The sequence below is a fragment of the Heptranchias perlo genome, chromosome 3 (genome assembly GCF_035084215.1).
Source record: "Heptranchias perlo isolate sHepPer1 chromosome 3, sHepPer1.hap1, whole genome shotgun sequence".
In the NCBI taxonomy this organism is placed as follows: domain Eukaryota; kingdom Metazoa; phylum Chordata; class Chondrichthyes; order Hexanchiformes; family Hexanchidae; genus Heptranchias; species Heptranchias perlo.
In genome coordinates, this window is record NC_090327.1 from 64128821 (window position 1) to 64149969 (window position 21149).

Here is a 21149-nt window from a genome sequence, read left to right on the forward strand (position 1 = left end):
GAGGGTTGTAGGGGTGGTACTCGTAACCTCTGCAACCTGCATCCACTGCCTTCTCACCGTGACGAGAGATGCTAAACAAGCCTGCCTGCCTAACTCTTATTTTGTAGAAGAATACTTCCATCTCAGCATCAGAGAAGTAAGTTGGAAGCTCTTCTCCCTGGAGGTCTCCTCACAACTGTCAGTAACAGTCATTCTCTCCAAGATATTGGAGTACTTCCCCCTTGAGCTGCCATAGGATTTTAAATTCTGTAGAAGCATGTCAATTTCTACCCCCACGGGTGAAGGCAGCCAATCTCTGGCAAGTCTCCCAAAAGTTATGCAAACAACAACAACTACTTGCATTTTTATAGCGTCTTTATCATTGTAAAATGTCCCAAGATGCTTTATAGGAGCTTTATCAAACAAAATTTGAAACCAAGCCACATGAGGAAATATTATGAAAGGTGACCAAAAGTTTGGTCAAAGAGGTAGGTTTTAAGGAGTGTCTTAAAGGAGGAGAGTGGAGCAGAGAGGCGGAGAGGTTTAGAGGAGGAATTCCAGAGCTTAGGGCCGAGGCATCTGAAGGCACGGCCACCAATGGTGGAGCGATTAAAATCGGGGATACGCAAGAGGCAAGAATTGGAGGAGTGCAGAGATCTCGGAGTGTTGTAGGGCTGGAAGAGGTTGCAGGGATAGGGAGGCTGAGGATGGATTTAAAAACAAGGATGAGAATTTTAAAATCGAGGCATTGCTGGACCGGGAGCCAATGTAGGTCAGCGAGAGTTAAGATACGGGCAGCAGAGTTTTGGAGGAGCTCAAGTTTATGGAGGGTGGAAGATGGCAGGCCAGCCAGGAGAGCACTGGAATAGTCGAGTTTAGAGTTAACATAGGCATGGATGGGGGTTTCAGCAACAGATCAGCTGAAGCAGGGACGGAGATGAGTGATGCTACGGAGGTGGAACTGGGGGTCTTGGTGATGGAGCGGATATGTAGTTGGAAATTCATCTCAGGGACAAATAGGATGCCAAGGTTGCAAACAGCCTGGTTCAGCCTCAGACAGTGGCCAGGAAGAGGGATGGAGTTGGTAGCTAGGGAACGGAGTTTGCGGTGGGGACCAAAGACAGTAGCTTCGGTTTTCTCAATATTTAGTTGGAGGGAATTTTTGCTCATCCAGTACTGGATGTTGGACAAGCAGTGTGACAGATGAGAGACAGTGGAGGGGTCGAGAGAGATGGTGGTGAGGTAGAGCTGGGTGTCGTCAGCGTACATGAGGAATCTGACGTGTTTTCGGATGATGTCACCGAGGGGCAGCATGTAGATAAGAAATAGGAAGAGCCAAGGATAGGTCCTTGGGGGACTCCAGAGATAACGGTGCGTGAGTGAGAAGGGAAGCCATTGCAGGTGATTCTCAGGCTACGACTGGGTAGATAAGAATGGAATCACGCGAGCGCAGTGCCACCCAGCTGACCCAAATTAGATGACCTTGGAAAATCTACTGCAGTCAGCGGTGGGGACATGGGGCAGGCAGAAGCACACAACTGCTGTACTTCTGCCAATGGAATGGCAAGGCGGGAAATCCAGGCCCAAGCAGATCTGGAAAATATATTAAACATCAGCGAGAGCACCCATGGATACTAAGTTCAAATGTGGTCGCTATACTTACAAAGTAACAAATGTAATGAAGTTATCAGTTGGCTAGACAAGAACCAGACTGCTGAAAAGGATATAGAGGCAGTGAAAAGGGTTCAGAGTGTATGAAGATTCTGGATTTTAGATTATAGCTACTAAAAAGGGAACTAAATTTATTCTCCGTTGAAAAAGATGGAGGGGCAGGAACATGGTAATCTGGCCGCTTAAATATGTCTTTTTACCTCTAGGACCTGGGCTTAAATCCAGCATAGAATGATTGGGTGAATGTCTCCTTGCTATAAGGAACCCATCTGCACTGAGTTTGTGCAGTTGCGATCCATATATATAAATCCCAATCCATTATTTCTACATACTTCTCCATCTATTGCATGCTTATTCCAGATTTTCATTTTCCTGGATCACTTTCAGTCAGTTTGCTGGTAGCTCTGACAATGATTATCATGAATTGGCACAGTTAGCTCTAATGAGATCACACAGATGTTAGCGTCTAACTTTGTTTAGTCCGTATTATAGTAGTTCCATCCAATAACATGACATCAGCTGTGCTGAAAGTTAGCAGTGTAACATACACCCATTTGTAGCATGCAGACCTGAGATCTCTTTCCATTAATTGTTTCCATATTGTTTGCTTTTGTGCCCATTAACTTGAAATTCTTTGGATAAAATGACAAAAATATTAGAGAACACTATTAAGCATAAGAGTTGGGGCTACTGGTCATTTTTATTAAGAGCATAAGAACGCAAGAAATAGGAACATGAATAGGCCATACGACCCCTCGAGCCTGCTCCACCATTCAATAAGATCATGGCTGACCTTCAACCTCAACTCCAATTTCCTGCCCGATCCCCATATACCTTGAATCCCTTACAGTCCAAAAATCTATCGCTCTCAGTTTTGAATATACTCAACGACTGAACAGCCACAGAAATCTGGGGTAGAGAATTCCAAAGATTCACAATCCTAAGTGAAGAAATTTCTCCTCACCTCAATTCTAAATGGCTGACCCCTTATCCTGCGATTATGCCCCTAGTTCTAGACTCTCCAGCCAGAGGAAACAACCTCTCAGCTTCTACCCTGTCAAGCTCTATCAGAATCTTATATGTTTCAATGAGATAACCTCTCATTCTTCTAAAGTCCAGAGATTATAGGCTCATTCCACTCAATCTCTCCACATAGGACGACCCTCTCATCCCAGGAATCAATCTAGTGAACCTTTGTTTCACCCCCACTAAGGCAAATAGATTCTTCCTTAGATAAGGAGACCAAAACTGTACACAGTACTCTAGGAGTGGTCTCACCAAAGCCCTGTACAATTGCAGCAAGACTTCCTTACTCTTGTACTCCAACCCCCTTGCAATAAAGGCCAACATACCATTTGCCTTCCTAATTGCTTGCTGTACCTGCATGTTAACTTTCTGTGTTTCGTGTACAAGGACACCCAAATCTGAACACAAACATGTAATAGTTTCTCACCATTTAAAAAATATTCTGTTTTTCTATTCTTCCTACCAAAGTGGATAATTTCACATTTCCCCACATTATATTCCATCTGCCACCTTCTTGCCCACTCACTTAACCTGTTGATATCCCTTTGCAGACTCTTTGTGTCTTCCTCACAACTTACGTTCGCACCTAGCTTTGTGTCATCAGCAAACTTGAATACATTACACTTGGTCCCTTCATCTAAGTCATTAATATAGATTGTAAATAGCTGAGGCCCGAGCACCGATCCCTGCGGCTCCCCACTAGTAACAACCTGCCAACCTGAAAATGACCCGTTTATTCCTACTCTCTGCTTTCTGTCCATTAACCAATCCTCTATCCATGCTAATATATTACCCCCAATCCCACGAGCTCTTATTACGTGTAACAATCTTTTGTGTGGCACCTTATCGAATGCCTTTTGAATTCACACTTACTACTGCTCTCAGCTCAATCTAACAATCCTAATCTAAAAAAGCAGAGTAGGAAGTAAGATAAGGAGAATACTGAAGGAAATATGATAATAATGCAGAAAGAAAACATTTTTAAAATCACTGCTTAGATTAGAGAGCTTGTTTAGAATATGCATCACTCACAGAGATAATTGTCTACTGAGAGCACCCTTTACCATGTTGCCAAGCTTTTGCAGCCAATCAAAAGTTAGAAAAGTGTATTGTTTATCATGTGAGAAGTAATCAGCTGTGATGGAATGAAGAGAGTTGTAAAAAGATAAATTAAGTTCTTCTCCTATGTATTATTCCATACTCAAGATTAAAGTTGTTTAAGATATTTTTACATGGTAAAAACGAACCACTACATAAGATCATTAGGTACAGGAGTAGGCTATTCATCTCTTCGACCTGCTCCGCCATTCAATTAGATCATGGCTGATCTGCACCTCAACTACACTTTCCTGCCTTTGCTCCATATCTCTTGGTTCCCCAACAAAAATCTATCTATCTCAGTCTTGAAAGCTCCAATTGTCCCAGCACTACAGCCTTTTGGAGGAGAGAGTTCCAAATTTCTACTACCCTTTCTATGAAAAAGTGCTTCCTGATTTTGCTCCTGAATGGCCTAGCTCTAAATTTAATATATGGCCCATTGTTCTTGATTCCCCCACCAGAGGAAATAGTTTTTCCATATCTATTTCATCAACTCCTTTTAACATTTAATTCCTTTTAACAAACCTCGATCAGATCACCTCTCAATCTCAAGGGAATACAAGCCAAGTTTATGCCACTTGTCCTCATAATTTAACCATCAATTATAAAGGCACAGATTGATCAAGTCAGCATGGATTTGTTAAGAGAAGGTCATGTCTGACTAACCTGATTGAATTTTTTGAGGATGTAACAAGGAGGGTCAATGAGGGTAGCACATTTGATGTAGTCGACATGGATTTTGGCAAGGCTTTTGACAAGATCTCACATAGCAGACTCGTCAGAAAAGTAAAAGCCTGTGGGATCCAAGAGAAAGTGGCAAGTTGGATCCAGAATTGGCTCAGTGGTAGGAAGCAAAGGGCAATAATCGACGGATGTTTTTGTGACTGGAAGGCTATTTCCAGTGGGGTTCCGCAGGGCTCAGAACTAGGTCCATTGCTTTTTGTAGTATATATCAATGATTTAGACTTAAATGTAGGGGGCACAATTAAGAAGTTTGCGGATGATACAAAAATTGGCCATGTGGTTGATAGTGAGAAAGAAAGCTGTAGACTGCAGGAAGATATCAATGGACTGGTCAGGTGGGCAGTAAAGTGGCAAATGGAATTCAATCCGGAGAAGCATGAGGTAATGCATTTGGGGAGGGCAAACAAGGTAAGGGAATATACAATAAATGGTAGGATGCTGAGAAGTGTAGAGGAACAGCAGGACCTTGGAGTGCATGTCCACAGATCCCTGAAGGTTGCAGGACAGGTATATAAGGTGGTTAAGAAGACAAACGGGATACTTTCCTTTATTAGCTGAGACATAGAACATAAGAGCAGGGAGGTCATGCTAGAACTGTATAAAACACTTGTTAGGCCATAGCTTGAGTACTGCATACAGTTCTAGTCACCACATTACAGGAAAGATGTGATTGCACCAGAGAGGATACAGAGGAGATTTACGAGGATGTTGCCAGAATTGGAGAAATTTAGCTATGAAGAAAGATTGGATAGGCTGAGGTTGTTTTCTTTGGTACAGAAGAGGCTGAGGGGAGATTTAATTAAGGTGTACAAAATTATGAAGATAGAGTGGATAGGAAGGACCTGTTTCTCATAGCAGAGAGGTCAAAAACCAGGGGGCATAGATTTAAAGTAATTGGTAGAAGGATTAGAGGGGAGCTGAGGAGACCTTTTTTCACCCAGAAGATGATGGGAGTCTGGAACTCACTGCCTGAAAGAGTGGTAGAGGCAGAAACCCTCATCACATTTAAAAAGTACTTGGATATGCACTTGAAGTGTCGCAACCTACAAGACCAAGAGCTGGAAAGTGGGATTAGGCTGGATGGCTCTTTTTTGGCCAGCATAGACAAGATGGGCTGAATGGCCTCCTTCTGTGCCGTAAATTGCTATGATTCTGTGATTCTAATCCTCTAACCTACATCTCAAGGTTTTACATCAGGGGTGTCAAATATGTGGCCCGTGTTACAGTTTAATCCGGCCCGTGGTGTCTTGTGCTTAGTGTTGCCATGTGTCCCGAATTGTGACACAAATCGCCCGGACGCAGCTTCTCCCAGCTCGTGGGAACTGCGGCTTTTAAACTTCGAGCTGCAGCAGAGAACCCTCCCACCCCCTCCCCCCCACCCCTCGCAGGGACAGAGAGCTGGCACTCGGTTAGGAGTGACTTGAATATGAAGGGGAGAGAGAGATGGCGCTTGGAGAGGTGCAGGGCTGACAAGACTGAAATTGGGACTCGGGCTGGGGGAATCAGGAAACTTAAATTGGGAACGGGTGGGGGGTCTTCGGGGACAGAGATTGGGTCAGAGGGGCTCGGGAGACCCAGATTGGGGCTCGGGGAAGGAGCTGAGAGTGGGTCGGGAGACAGAGATTGGGACTCAATGATGGGAGGGGATCGGGACACAGAGATTGGGACGGGGAGGGCTGGATCGGGAGACAGAGATTGGGGTTCAGGGCAGGGGGAGAGAGGGAGAGAATGGCAGGACTGGTGGTGTGAGAGAGGGTGTCAGGGGACTGGAGTTGGGGGATGGGGAGCTCGGGAGTGAATGGCATACTGGCATATAGGAGTTGGGAGATGGCTCGGGAGGTCAGAGACTGGGAAATGAGAGCTCAGGAGAGGGAGTCTGGGGAAATATGGGTCAGAGATGTGGGCTTGGAGGAGAGAGGCAGACTATGGAATGGGGGTCAGGAGATTGGGGCTCAGGCAGGGGGAGAAAGGGAGCCTAGGGACTCAGATTAGGTGGGATTGGTGCTTGGCCGGGGGTGGGGACAGGAATGGGATAGGGTGGGTGTGGGACCCGACATTTCCTGCAGAGCCGGAAGCAGCAGAAGCAACGTGGTGAGTTGGAGCAGTGCTGAGGCAGGAGCAGCCAGTAAAAGGGTGAGTGAAACCTGGGGACCTTACTGTAGGTTACTGTGAAAGATTGTTTCCACTGGTGGGCAAATGGGGAATTAGGGGTTGGAGACCAAGGATTCTCACTGCACTCAGGGAACATCACAAGCTCCACTACATGACGGAGATGCAGGAGGGCCGAGTACAGCTGGCTGCAGCCCACAATAGTGCTGTAGAGATGGGAGGAGCATTCCTTCTCCTCCACACTTCAAAGGGGAAGTAAAAAAAACTTTCCCTACCATTTCTTTAGCAGCCTCCAATGGTCCTTTTAAGGACCACTGTTTAGGCCACTGTAGAACTTGAAAAACTAGTCGGAGCTTGCACAGCGCATGCTCCACCTAATTTTGCAGAAGGGTCCTAAAACAAGCACAGGATCCAGCTTTGCATATTGATCCAACCCTGATTTCAAGCAGCCACCAGGGATGCCTAAAAACAGCAAGGATTAATGTGGTGGCAGCCATGCCACCAGTGAAGATTAGAGGACCTTGTGCCCAGGAATTGGTATACATTGAACCTTTTTTATGCCCAATAAACAGGCAAAATTCATATCAATTTCTTCTTCAATGTGTCTAAATAACTTTTGCTGAATGCCAAGTGCCAGGATATTGGATCAGATCCACCACGTAGATTAAGTTTGACACCCCTGTTTTGTATTAATGTTTGATTGACAACTTCTGTTGTTAACATTTCCAATTCCACAGTCTTTTACTAGATGTTATCACTTAATGTGAGAAATAAATGGATTCCTTTTCTATGAAGCACAGTTATGTTGCACTGATTGCTTATTTCTTTTAAAGAATGACATAATAAAAAACAGTCAGCTGCTATTGTCATTCATATTTGAGCCTTGAGATCTACTCCAACCATTGGCACTGCTAATGTACAGAGGTGTGTCAACAATGACTTGAGTGTAGATTTAGTCTGGATTACAACCTAAATTACGAGAACAGGCTTGAATTCACTACTTTTATTCAGTTATTCGAAGTAAAATACTGACAGCTAGATGGATTTCACATAGCAACAATACCAAGAATCATTCTAACGTTAAAGCTCTTAAATTGAATTTAAGTAATTTCATTGTAGTCCCTATGATCAATAAAATGACACAATTTGACTTTAATTTCACATTATGTTAGAGTCCAACAACATCAACATTAATCAACATTAATCTTCTGTATTTCTAATTTCCTTGTGAATTCCCTCCTCTCTCCTCATAGAGGCATTAACTCTTTGGTGAGATATGATTCCACAGGCACTGGGCACCCTCTGGTATCTCGCCCAATGGCCATTTTTCACATCTGAGCATTGACATAGAATTAACAAGGCTATTTGCCAGTGGGGAGCATCACAGCTGACACAATCCTATTTTCATACAATGTTTTGACCCATACATTTCCAGCAGGGGCTGCTGAATAAGAAGCAGGAGTAGGAATCCTTGTTCATTTTCCCCTTTCTAACCCAGCATAAAAATTGCAGCAATCCAAGTATCAAACTGTGTACTGAACCTTCCTGGTCCATATGGGCTAGCTATTGTGATATTAGAATATTTCATGGTACTGTTGCCATGTGAAATCCACCTAGCTGACTTGAAAATTGGCGACGATGAAATGGCACCGGGGGAGAACGGAGCGGCCTCAGGCCGGTAAGTTGACTCGGCCTAATCTTAACTCTTACCATGCACCATCCTCGCTGGGCGAGGGGGGTTAAAATCGAGGCCATTGTCTTTACATTATAGATATGAAGATGTATAAAAAATCTCAACAGTTCTCAGACCATACATGTGCCATAAATACAAAATACCAGAATACATTACTCGTTATTACTATAATTTATTCCATCAAACTGCATTGTAGTATTCCAGTCTTTTGCATTATTTACATTATTTGCAATGTTTTACATAAGTGCCAGTACAAACGATACTGATGATAATTCATAATAGCTACGAGGATACTATTCCAAAGCATGGTACATTTTGAGCTTAAATTCTCAATGTGCAGTACATTGTCACAGAGGTTCAGAACTAAATTATCAAACTGATATTTTTATTATTATTTGTAAGAATAATGTTCATTTTACAGCTCCTATAGAAGGTGAATTGCATTGCATTCAAGGTCAGTGCAAATAATAAAAATGAGTTTAAGCAATATTGTAGAGGTACAATACAATGACATGAATCATTGTAGAACAATCAGCACATCAGATTGGCCCATTTCAAATTGTGAGAAATCTTCAAATTTAAAATACAATAATCAAACACTGACTACCTGTAATGTGTAACACTCTCATTCAGCAGCATGAAGACATGTCACTGCAAGGGGGCCAAACCCTTGATATGAATTGAGGAAAGTGTAGAGAGAACAAGTCCTCATCCAGTGAACTTTCGTTGTGGTAACTACTGTGCCTCCATTTCAGCTGACTTCCATTAGCTTTGGGAATCACATAGGTCTCTTCATTATACAAGGAATAATAAAACAATGATTTATACCTTCATAAGTACCATCTTACCTTCCTCCCTGTTGATTAGAACACCGCTATTTATTTGGCACTTCTGTTAAATTGAACTGCTAGTACTGGAACTTTATTATCTTGGTCTACTGCTAGCACTCTCTTAGAAGGGAGGACAATAAAATGAGAAACTATAAAGGTTACTGCTTAACACCATTGGGCTTTTCTGTTTACAATATTTCATCAGTGCAGATCATTATATACAAAGTATTTTAATAAATAATTGGTTTATTTGAATTCTATGCTATAATCTTATAAATCAAAAATATGTTTAATTAACACAAAAAGTAGAATGTTCTCACACACATATGAAAATAAAAAGCATTCAGTAATTAAAACAAACAATACTGTAAACCAAAACAATATTAGTTGTAATTCAGATCCAACTTGGGGAAATTTTCAAGGCACTTCCTAGGCAAATCGCATTTCCATCTTCAATGATTTGGGTCTGCAAGAAAAAGAAAATCAATAATTTAGAAACTAAAATGCAATAGATTCCTAGCTACTGTAAGAATTTATTCTCCATTTATATATTTTTAACTGTAGTAAGCTGTGCACATATTTGTTGCAACTCTTTCTCCAGCAGGTAGCACCCAAACTTTACCGTTTAACAGAGATCTGTGAACACGGTGCTGGTGGGCGTTCTGCACCTGTGGTGTTGGCCTTTTTTTTCTTTTCAGGCCTGTGTCCCACTGGGGGGTGAAAAGAGGTCCAATTTAGGGGGCCAACCTCCACCAAAAAGATGAGCTTTTTTTAAATAATTACCTCAATGTGGAGCTGCAAGGGGCAGGAGTGCTCTTCTCAGCTCCACGTTAAAACCGTAGGCTGCTCCCAGCCACTGCTCGCCCACCTCCCGATTGCATCCTCCACCCCCGGGCTCACTTGAGGCTCTTTCCCCTCCGTGACCGGCAAGCTGCCTCTGGGGCCGTGACTGAGGCCCGCAGCTCGCTGGCACTATCCTAATAGGGCCGGCAGACCGATTTGCTGCGATCCTGCCGCCAGCCTCATTAGGCAAGTGCAACATGCATTGCACCGGAGTCACGCCCCGATCCAGGGGCAATCCAATTTTCAGGCCACTGTATCTTGCCAATATTTTCTGTTTTATTTCAGACCTGCTGCATTTCCAGATTTTTTTCTTTGTTCCATTTTCCCCCATTTTATAGCCTTTTTCCATGTCTTTTCATCATCTCCGATACTTGCCAGTTCTTTTGTTCTTTTTATGCCTTTCCATCAGCTCTCCATAGACCTTTCATATTATCCAACAGTTTTCTAGAAAACAGTTCATCTAGGGACTGAATGGCCTGTTCCCATGTTTTTGTGAGAACGATGGGTGATTTGATAGAAGTGTTTAAAATTATGAAGGATGGGACAGAGTAGAAAGAAACTGAGGGGGAGAAACTGGATTCGCACAGGGAACCAGCACAAAATGGGTAACGTGCCTGGAACACACGCCTGAAGATGAAGGCCCGAGGCTCGCTGGAAATTGGGCTTCGGGCCTCATCTACACAATACCAGCATGTCAATCGGACATCCTGGAGCAGCACGACAATCATGGCCTTAGCAGAATCTGCCTTCCCGGACACCAAGTCAGCCCGCAGGTGAGTCCTGGGGGCGGGAGACAAAGGGGAGCAGGGCGAGCACAAACATGCAGCAGCCCACAGTATTGCTGTGAACCCAGAAGGAGCATTCCTGGCTCCACATTAAGGTGTTAAAAAAAAGAACTTTATCTGCTCTTTGATGGCCTCCAGTGGTCCCTTTAAGGAACCTTAGTTAGGCAGCGGTAAACCCGGCGAAACTGAGCAGAGCATGTGCAGTGCATGCTCCACCAAGTTTTTGCCAAATGTGAGCATTGGGGTACTAAAACATGGATTAGGCCCCTGATTAGCACATTTAAAAGACCCAATGTCTGTCTTACATGGGCACTCTAGGCATTTCTGGGAGCTGGGGGGGGGGGGGCATCAGGCATGGGAAATCACGCCTGGAAATTGGTCCCCCAACATAAATTATGCACTCAAAAAATAGCAGTGACCGATTTCTTCCCCGGACTGATCCAGTGTTTGAGGGGTCTAGAATGAGGGGACGGAAATAATATTAAATGAGAAAGATTTAGGACAGAGAGCAGAATAAACTTTTTTTACACAGGGAGTTATGAAGCTGTGGAATGTACAACAAGAGAGAATGATTGAAACAGAATCCTTGTCAACATTTAAGAATAGGTTAGATAGGTGGCAGAAGGAAAAGGGAATAAAGGGATATGGCAATGAGGTGGGCATATGGGATCAAGATTACTGCTGGTGTAGAGGATAACATCAACACAGGCTGACTGGGCTGAATGGCCTGTTCCCGTGTTGTAATTTCTATGTACATGCTTGCTTATCTTTTAGTTTTCGGTTCTGATGAAAGCTACATACCCAAAATATTAACCTGTGTTTTCTCTTTACAGGTGCTGGCTAACATGCTGTGTATTTCCAGCATTTTCTGTTTTTATTACAGTTTAACTATTGCCTGTGGCTTTACCATAGCAAGTAAAGTCCTCAATAAATTACACAAGAGAAGAGCAATAGTGGTGTTCCGGTTAAAAATGCATTTATAATGTTTACTATCAGCTCCACATCCACAGCACTCAAGTGTTGCCCTAGATGCATCAGTTTAATTGATTAAGATGAATTTTTTTTATTTGTTCATGGGATGTGGGCGTCGCTGGCAAGGCCAGCATTTATTGCCCATCCCTAATTGCCCTTGAGATGGTGGTGGTGAGCCGCCTTCTTGAATCACTGCAGTCCGTGTGGTGAAGGTTCTCCCACAGTGCTGTTAGGTCGGGAGTTCTAGGATTTTGACCCAGTGACGATGAAGGAATGCAATATATTTCCAAGTCGGGATGGTGTGTGACTTGGAGGGGAACATGCAGGTGGTGTTGTTCCCATGTGCCTGCTGCCCTTGTCCTTCCAGGTGGTAGAGGTCGCGGGTTTGGGAGGTGCTGTTGAAGAAGCCTTGGCGAGTTGCTGCAGTGCATCCTGTGGATGTACACACTGCAGCCACTGTGCGCCGGTGGTGGAGGGAGTGAGTGTTTAGGGTGGTGGATGGGATGCCAATCAAGCGGGCTGCTTTGTCCTGGATGGTGTCGAGCTTCTTGAGTGTTGTTGGAGCTGCACTCATCCAGGCAAGTGGAGAGTATTCCATCACACTCCTGACTTGTAGGTGGTGGAAAGGATTTGGGGAGTCAGAAGGTGAGTCACTCACCTCTGATCTGCTCTTGTAGCCACACTATTTATGTGGCTGGTCCAGTTAAGTTTCTGGTCAATTGTGACCCCCAGGATGTTGATTGTGGGGGATTCGGCGATGGTAATGCCGTTGAATGTCAAGGGGAGGTGGTTAGACTCTTGTTGGAGATGGTCATTGCCTAGCACTTGTCTGGCGCGAATGTTACTTGCCACTTATAAGCCCAAGCCTGGATGTTGTCCAGGTTTTGCTGCATGCGGGCACGGACTGCTTCATTATGTGAGGGGTTGTGAATGGAACTGAACACTGTGCAGTCATCAGCGAACATCCCCATTTCTGACCTTATGATGGAGGGAAGGTCATTGATGAAGCAGCTGAAGATGGTTGGGCCTAGGACATTGCCCTGAGGAACTCCTGCAGCAATGTCCTGGGGGTGAGATGATTGGCCTCCAACAACCACTACCATCTTCCTATGTGCTAGGTATGACTCCAGCCACTGGAGAGTTTCCCCCTTGATTCCCATTGACTTCAATTTTACTAGGGCTCCTTGGTGCCACACTCGGTCAAATGCTACCTTGATGTCATGGGCAGTCACTCTCACCTCACCTCTGGAATTCAGCTCTTTTGTCCATGTTTGGACCAAGGCTGTAATGAGGTCTGGAGCCGAGTGGTCCTGGTGGAACCCAAATTGAGCATCGGTGAGCAGGTTATTGTGAGTAAGTGCCGCTTGATAGCACTGTCGATGATACCTTCCATCAATTTACTGATGATTGAGAGTAAACTGATGGGGCGGTAATTGGCCGGATTGGATTTGTCCTACTTTTTGTGGACACGAGACATACCTGGGCAATTTTCCAAATTGTCAGGTAGATGCCAGTGTTATAGCTGTACTGGAACAGTTTGGCTAGAGGTGTGGCTAGTTCTGGAGCACAAGTCTTCAGCCAGGATGTTGTCGGGGCCCATAGCCTTTGCTGTATCCAGTGCACTCAGTCATTTCTTGATATCATGTGGAGTGAATCGAATTGGCTCAAGACTGGCTTCTGTGATGGTGGGGATATCGGGAGGAGGCCGAGATGGATCATCCACTCGGCACTTCTGGCTGAAGATGTTGCAAATGCTTCAGCCTTGTCTTTTGCACTCATGTGCTGGGCTCCGCCATCATTGAGGATGGGGATGTTTACAGAGCCTCCTCCTCCCATTAGTTGTTTAATTGTCCACTACCATTCACGACTGCATGTGGCAGGACTGCAGAGCTTTGATCTGATCCGTTGGTTGTGGAATTGCTTCGCTCTGTCTATAGCATGTTGCTTCCACTGTTTAGCATGCATGTAGTCCTGTGTTATAGCTTCACCAGGTTCTATTTTTGTTTGCTCAATAAACAGAGCAGTACAGACAGAAATACTTTTTATTTTAGGGCCAGAAGCGATTTTTGAGCAAATTTAGAACTACTAATTCTAATGCTTTATTTCTGAGCATTATTTTTAGGGTGACCGTTTCTTCTTTCATAGTGATTATGGTAATGCAGTATCACATCTTCACAAAATTGGAAAATATTTATTGCAGCATTACTTATGTGAGCACCCAGTAAGATAATATCTAACTATGTGAAATCCTGGCCAGAAATTTCAACAGAGCTGTTCCTGCTCCACCGCCGTAACTTTGCCTGCAGTGGAGTGGAAACCCTGTTTTCTTACATATATTTCCTGCCTCCTATCAAAAACTAAACACACCCAAATAAAATGTTCCATTAGAAATGTGCTAAATAATAGCCAGATATTCTCTGTTAAATATTCCATGAGTAGCTACTTGTATATTCAAGGATAATGCCTTCATAGAAATAAATAGAATTTACAGCACAGAAACAGGCCATTCAGCCCAGCTAGTGTTTATACTCCACATGAGCCTCCTCACACCGTACTTTATCTAACCCCTTCATTAAAACACCTGACAGAGGGATGTCTTGTGAACGTGGTAAGTGCTCATATGCTAAAATGACCGACAGTAACTTATGGCCTCCAGTTTTAAACACCTAGCAGATAATATTTTTTGCCATTTAGCAAAATAATACCAGAATTACAATCTTTCCAGGATTCTGATGTGGAAAAAAAGGACCACTGAGTTTGGGGCACATGAGCAATTCTAACGAAAAATAATTATCTCCTGAAGCTAACTATGGAGGGGTGAGAGAGGTTAATGCCTACTCCTCTCTGTGCAGTCCCTTTATAGCTGTGTCAAAGGTTGCCTATCAGAATCTCTCATAGTGTTAGATGCTCTCCATCGCATGGTTTCCTGCTCTGTCCTATTGTCTGCCTGATGTTCTACTGCTCTTCTGCCCAATATTTCCTGGAATCTTGGGATGTAGAATGGAATCTAGACTATAACAGATGTGAGCATTTTGCAGGTTACCTCTGGAGTATCAATTTAATCTAATTCAAAATTAGCTCTGGGGATGACTAGGTATAAATTGTTCACCTGCCAATAGGAGTTTCTTTTTTTAAAAAAAAAAATTCTTTAAAAGCACAATCCAAACTTTATTTAGCTTATGCACTTTATAGTGGTTTTACATAATTTTCTAAAATTAGAAAAATAAAATTGTTGAACATTTATTTTAAATTAGGAAGGGGTCAGATACTATTTATTTCTGGCAGACATGTATATGCCAGTTGTTATGTTATCACAACTTATTTTTCATTTTGTAACTATAGCCCTGATTTTAAACTAACCAGCCCAAACAACTATCGGCAACATTCAGCAGATAAAGGGTTGATTGTCAATATTTTATAAATACTTCTGAGCTGGTTGCAATGGCTTGCCCCCTGAGCAACTTGCTAACACCGCATCTTCCTCCCTTCGCCTCTTACAATGGATGTCTATTTCCAAAGTTCATGCCATTTTCAGGCGGGCACCCTAACTTCCTTCCCAACCTCCCTCCAGTGCAGTGTTGTCCAGTAGCCACTGGTGTGGTTACGGTGACACCGTTTTAACCAGATGCACTAATGTTAGTAGAAAACACCTTACATACATTCTCATAATATAGGTAGATGTACTTCACCTGTGTATATTTAATGAACAAACATCTACCACCGTTCAGTAACCACGAAAGTAAAGCACTCACAATGATGAAAAAACATTTGCAACAGTCTGCTTATCATCTTACCAATTTAGCAACACACTCATAAAAAGGTTAAAGTTCACATGCATACACCATGCGAATGAGTATTGAGATTACGTGTTCAATGCCAGTGTTTATTACTCATTTTTTATTTATTAATCAGAAATACAATAAATTATACCTGGATTCCCAATTCGCCACGTGACTAATGGCTATCATTTTGGAGAATACTGATTTAGCGGGCATCCAAAATGCGGCCATAGTAAGTTTGGCGCCTGTTAGAATTATTCAAATTAGCTGACCCCACCCTAACTCTGAACACTCCAGCAGGGTCACCCGTGCATTGGGATACCCAGTCCGCTAATCTCAGACAACAGGGTCAAGGAATTTCAACCCCTAAAGCTAAGATCATTTCATGCATATATACTTACATGGCAAATATTTAGTGTTGTGTACACAATGGGCTCACAGCTAATCTAGTTAGCAGCCTTGCACATCTTTTGTAATCTGAAACAGAAAGCACACAATGGTATTTTGTTATTAAATATTTAGAAAACAATTATTTCTGTGAATAATTTTATTCAAAATGGGGCAGAATTCATGAAAAATTTTCATAAAATGCTAAAGTTCAGTGTAAAACCAGATATGTACCAAGAATAATATTTTTGTAACACTTGGTCCAGAAGCATGGACTCCAATAAAGTGAAATTCCTCCTGTTCTGTAATTTTACCAAAATAAGGTGGCATGAGTATAAAACAGGAATTTCCATGAAAATCAGTGGGTCAAAGTCTTTAAAAAGAAAAGGAAAGAACTTGCATTTATATAGCACCTTACATGACCTCAAGACGTCCCAAAGCGCTTCACAGCCAATGAAGTACTTTTGAAGTGTAGTCACTGTTGTAATGTTAAAATAGCAAAGGCAGTTGCCCGAACAGCTTAATGAATCCGTTACAACTATTGCAGAGTGGGGAAAATTCAACTCCTGTCAGATTCCGTGGAGCGCAAAATGGGCGGTGTGCAAGAAGATGTCGGCCTGAGGCCCAATCAAAAAATTGGCCTTGGGTTTCATTTGCATAAAACTGGAGAACTGCGGACACTAATCGGGTGTCCAATGCAGCTTGCCTGTTGGGGCCTGACCAATTCTGGCCAGCTCTGAGACAAAGCCAGAAGGTCAAGGGAGGAGGGGGGGGTGGGCAAAGTGGAGGGAGGCTGGCAGCAGCCTGCAGTATTTTTGTGGAGCCAGCTCTTGCTCCTCCTGGCTCCACAGAATTGAAAGTATTAAAAATGTTCCTTACCCTTTTGAAGCGACCTTCAGGGTCCCTTTAAGGACCACTGGTTAGGCCACTGAAGATGTGGAACTACTGGGCAAAGCATGCGCGACCCTAAGTTCTGCCCATTTGCTGACCAATTTCAAGAGTTTCAGCTGGGCGCCATACACACCTAGAATTCTCCGGCTTCCAATTTGGCAACCAGCGGACTTCTGGGTGAGATCGGGCAGGGTAGATTGTGACCCAAAATTTGATCCCCCCCCTTCCATCCTTCATTTTTTGCCCAAAAAACTGCGTAACAGGATTACATTTCTCTCCCTGTGATTTCAATCCTCAAATGTTCGGTTTCAGCAGCTTAGAACGATTAGATAAATGCTGAAAATTAGATAACAACCTTGAAATTGTCCATTGATACCTTTTAAAATATATACTTTTAAAATTTTATTCTGTTTTCTGACTGTGAAGAGGCTACCAAAATGGGCATCAAATATCAATGAACTTCACGTTCTTGACATGTAATGACATTTGCACGGTAGAATAAGAAACCTTGGTATTTCAGGTTTATAGAGAAATAATTTGCAAAAAATTACAGTAAAATTCTACATTAAGTATATATTATAAAGTGATATAGAATCATAGAAATTTACGAAACAAAAGGAGGCCATTCGGCCCATTGTGTCTGTGCCAGCCGAAAAAGAGCTATCCAGCCTAATCTCATTTTCCAGCTCTTGATCCATAGCTTTGTAGGTTACAGCACTTCAAGTGCATATCCAAGTACTTCTTAAATGCAATGAGGGTTTCTGCCTCTACCACCCTTTCAGGCAGTGAGTTCCAGACCCCCGCCACCCTCTGGGTGAAAAAAATTCTCCTCAACACCCCTCTAATCTTTCTACCAATTACTTTAAAGCTATACTCCCTGGTTATTGACCTCTCTGCTAAGGGAAATAGGTCCTTTCTGTCCACTCTATCTAAGCCCCTCATAATTTTATGCACCTCAATTAAATCTCCCCTCAGCCTCCTCTGTTCCAAAGAAAACAACCCCAGCCTATCCAATCTTTCCCCATAGCTATAATTCTCCAGTCCTGGCAACATCCTCATAAATCTCCCCTGTACCCTCTTTAGTGCAATTACATCTTTCTTGTAATGTGGTAATCAGAACTGAACACAGTACTCAAGCTGTGGCCTAACTAGTGTTTTATACAGTTCAAGCATAAGTTCCCTGCTGTTATATTCTATGCCTCATCTAATAAAGGAAAGTATCCCATATGCCTTTTTAACCACCTTATCTACCTGTCCTGCTACCTTCAGGGAACTGTGGACATGCACTCCAAGGTCCCTCACTTCCACTACACCTCTCAGTATCCTCCCATTTATTGTGTATTCCTTTGCCTTGTTTACCCTCCCCAAATGCATTACCTCACAATTCTCCGGATTGAATTCCACTTTTCTGCCCACCTGACCAGTCCATTGATATCTTCCTGCAGTCTACAGCTTTCCTCCTCACTATCAACCACACGGCCAATTTTTGTATCATCTGCAAACTTCTTGATCATGCCCCCCACATTTAAGTCTTAATCACTGATATATACCATGAAAAGCAAGGGACCTAGTACTGAGCCCTGCGGAACCTCACTGGAAACAACCTTCCAGTCACAAAAACACCTGTCGACCATTACGCTTTGCTTCCTGCCACTGAGCCAATTTTGGATCCATCTTGTCACTTTCCCTTGGACCCCATGGGCTTTTACTTTTCTGACCAGTCTGCCATGTGGGACCTTGTCAAAAGCCTTGCTAAAATTCATGTAGACTACATCAAATGCACTACCCTCATCAACCCTCCTTGTTGCCTCTTCAAAAAATTCAATCAAGTTAGTCAGACACAACCTTCCCTTAACAAATCCATGCTGACTGTCCTTGATTAATCTGGGCCTTTCTAAATGACGATTTACACCGTCCCTCAGAATTTTTTCCAATAATTTGCTCAGCACCAAGGTTAGGCTGACTGGCCTGTAATTATTCGGTCTGTCCCTTTCTCCCTTTTTATACACTGGTTAGGAGATAATTATAATAACTTGAAGCACCAAGAGATCAGATTTCACACAGAGCCACTAGCTGACATTAACAGATCAAAAGCTATACTACGTGACTTGTTACTAAACTCTCCCTTTTTTATTGGGGAAACTTTTTTATTGAGAAACAGATGATCCCAAGTGAGGGGAAAAGGAATGCCACAGTTCTGAGGCATTGGGAAAGAATGAGGTGGAGTGGGAGACTGAGCAATAAATCTTGATTTCAACACTGAGGTGTAGAGCAGAAGAACAGCATGCAAATTGATATATTTGGCAAAACACAACAGGAAAGTTTAAAGGAGCTGTACCCTAGTTGTACTGATAACAGGTAAGAGAGGAATAATAATAAGAGGTAAGAGAGGAATTGTCTATCAGATAATTAGCTTTTTCTTGTATTTTGTTCAGGATTGCAAGAGAAGTGTTAATTGGTCAGGATTCCATTTGCCCTCTCTGTTACTGGTCTAATGAACATTTCGGCATGATGTTGTGCTAAGATGTAATGCTGCTGTTACACCACAGGTACTTCTTTGACTACTGGTACTTGGTCTAAGGGCCAAGTGAGCAGCCAGCAACAAGTTACACTGCCCAGCTTGCATCACTGTATTCTGGGGAAAGCAGACTTAAGTTGCATGTGTAAAACTCTGCTCACTGGCTTCTGACTGCTGCTGAAATTTCCAGTGTTAGAAATCAGTCATTTCTTAAGATTAGAAACAAAGATGATCCAGCAGAACACCTGAGCTCCTTGGAAACATTTTACTTTAAAAGTTTCACTTGTAATATTACTGGAACCATGTGAATCTGGAATGGTGTGAGATCATTTCCTCAAAGTGTTCTCATGCCTTATACAAAATGTTGCACAACAGTAATTCAACTATATTACACTACAAAGGAGAAACTATCTGCAGTGTACAACTACACTATAAAACACTCAACGCCATCTCCTACACATACATTTTATCTATACCAGCATATGAGTGGGGTAGGTCAGAGTCATAAAATGCAAAAATAATTTATATTGGCTATGCTGCAGCACTTAATCCCTTCCTCATATAATATATTCAGCTTTGATTTGTGATAATGTTTTAAAATCTTGACGATTCACTGCCTTTTAGAGCTCCTTCAGATTATTGCAAAATAAGGTCAGTGAATGTATGTTACAAACATAAGCCTAGAAATTACTGCTGGCAGTATTGGCAGACAAACATCAGATGTGTTCATGTGACATTCTTTGGCCCACTATTTTAGTTGAAAGTTTAACCCATTTAAAATAAACGTGTTAATGTCTGCATTAAAATAGTGGACAGAGGAATATTGTATGAGCATGTTAGCCCTGATTTTACCTGGAGGCGAGTGTCCGATTCACCCTGGCTCGCCTACCTGAGGCCCAGGCCATTTTAACTTTAACAAAACGATAGATTTACACTTACCTTCTTGGCCCTCTTCTGGGGCTTCTCCTTGCCGCTGGGCTTCCCTGGCAATGCCAGCACCAGATTTCACACAAAATCAAAATAGCATCAGGGTCTGATTGTCAACATCAGAGCCCGACTTTTGAATCACGGTGAGGCCCTTGGATTGTCTAAGCACAGCGAATATCAAAAAATAGGTCAGGTCGGAGCGCATGCTTGTAAAGGAACCTGGCCAATTTTTCTTTCATTAATTTGAATAGGAGGAGAATCACACGGCTTCCATCACAGACGTTCACTCCAACCCTCCGATTTTCCTCTCTGTTCTCTGTCTAGGCAATGCTTAACACCTAGATGGTAAAGGCAAAATCTATCCCATTTTGTTTTCCATATATTGGTTCCTCCATTACAGTGGATGTAGAATCTATTCAGTTTACAGTTCCAATTTCTCAAGGCACTGACTTCATGCAACTGATTTACAAGGAGCCTGATTTGCCAACAGACAATTTGCATGTATCCTTTTAATGGATAAGTCTAATTTTATAGGGTCCTACTGCAAATTTTACATCTTTGGGCAAGGCTCTGCTCACAGAATAAGCTTCGCCTACAAAAACTAGGTGCAGCAAAGTTCCAAGACCTGGTCTGCTGAAACAGGCTTCTTAAAATGAGACGGTCGAGAGTCATTTTATTGGATTTTTTTTGTATTTTTATGCCCCCTTTGCTGCATTTTGCTCCAGGCATTAATTGATTTTGCTGGGTAGTCCTCCATTTTTGCATATTTAGCTTTTCCGCCCACCCTTACTTTGTTTCACTATTCTTGGTCACTGTTGGCTTTGACTGCACTATGTGCCAAATTTCCCTTAGGTGTATGTTAATATAATTTGCATGTCACTTTTGTGTGAATGCAAA

General features: G+C 42.7%; 1 protein-coding gene across 2 annotated transcripts in view; it reads right to left on the minus strand.

Annotated features, from left to right (window-relative positions):
• Positions 1–8499: 8499 nt before the first annotated feature.
• alkal1 (ALK and LTK ligand 1) overlaps positions 8500–21149 on the minus strand; it is a 37787-nt gene continuing 25137 nt past the window's right edge. For both annotated transcript variants that reach the window (XM_067975559.1, XM_067975551.1), the window contains 2 exons: positions 15931–16006; positions 8500–9616 (listed from right to left, as the gene is read on the minus strand). In XM_067975559.1, coding sequence (XP_067831660.1) covers positions 15942–16006 — 65 coding nt within the window. In that variant the 3' untranslated portion in view covers positions 8500–9616; positions 15931–15941. The remainder of the gene's footprint in view (positions 9617–15930; positions 16007–21149) is intronic.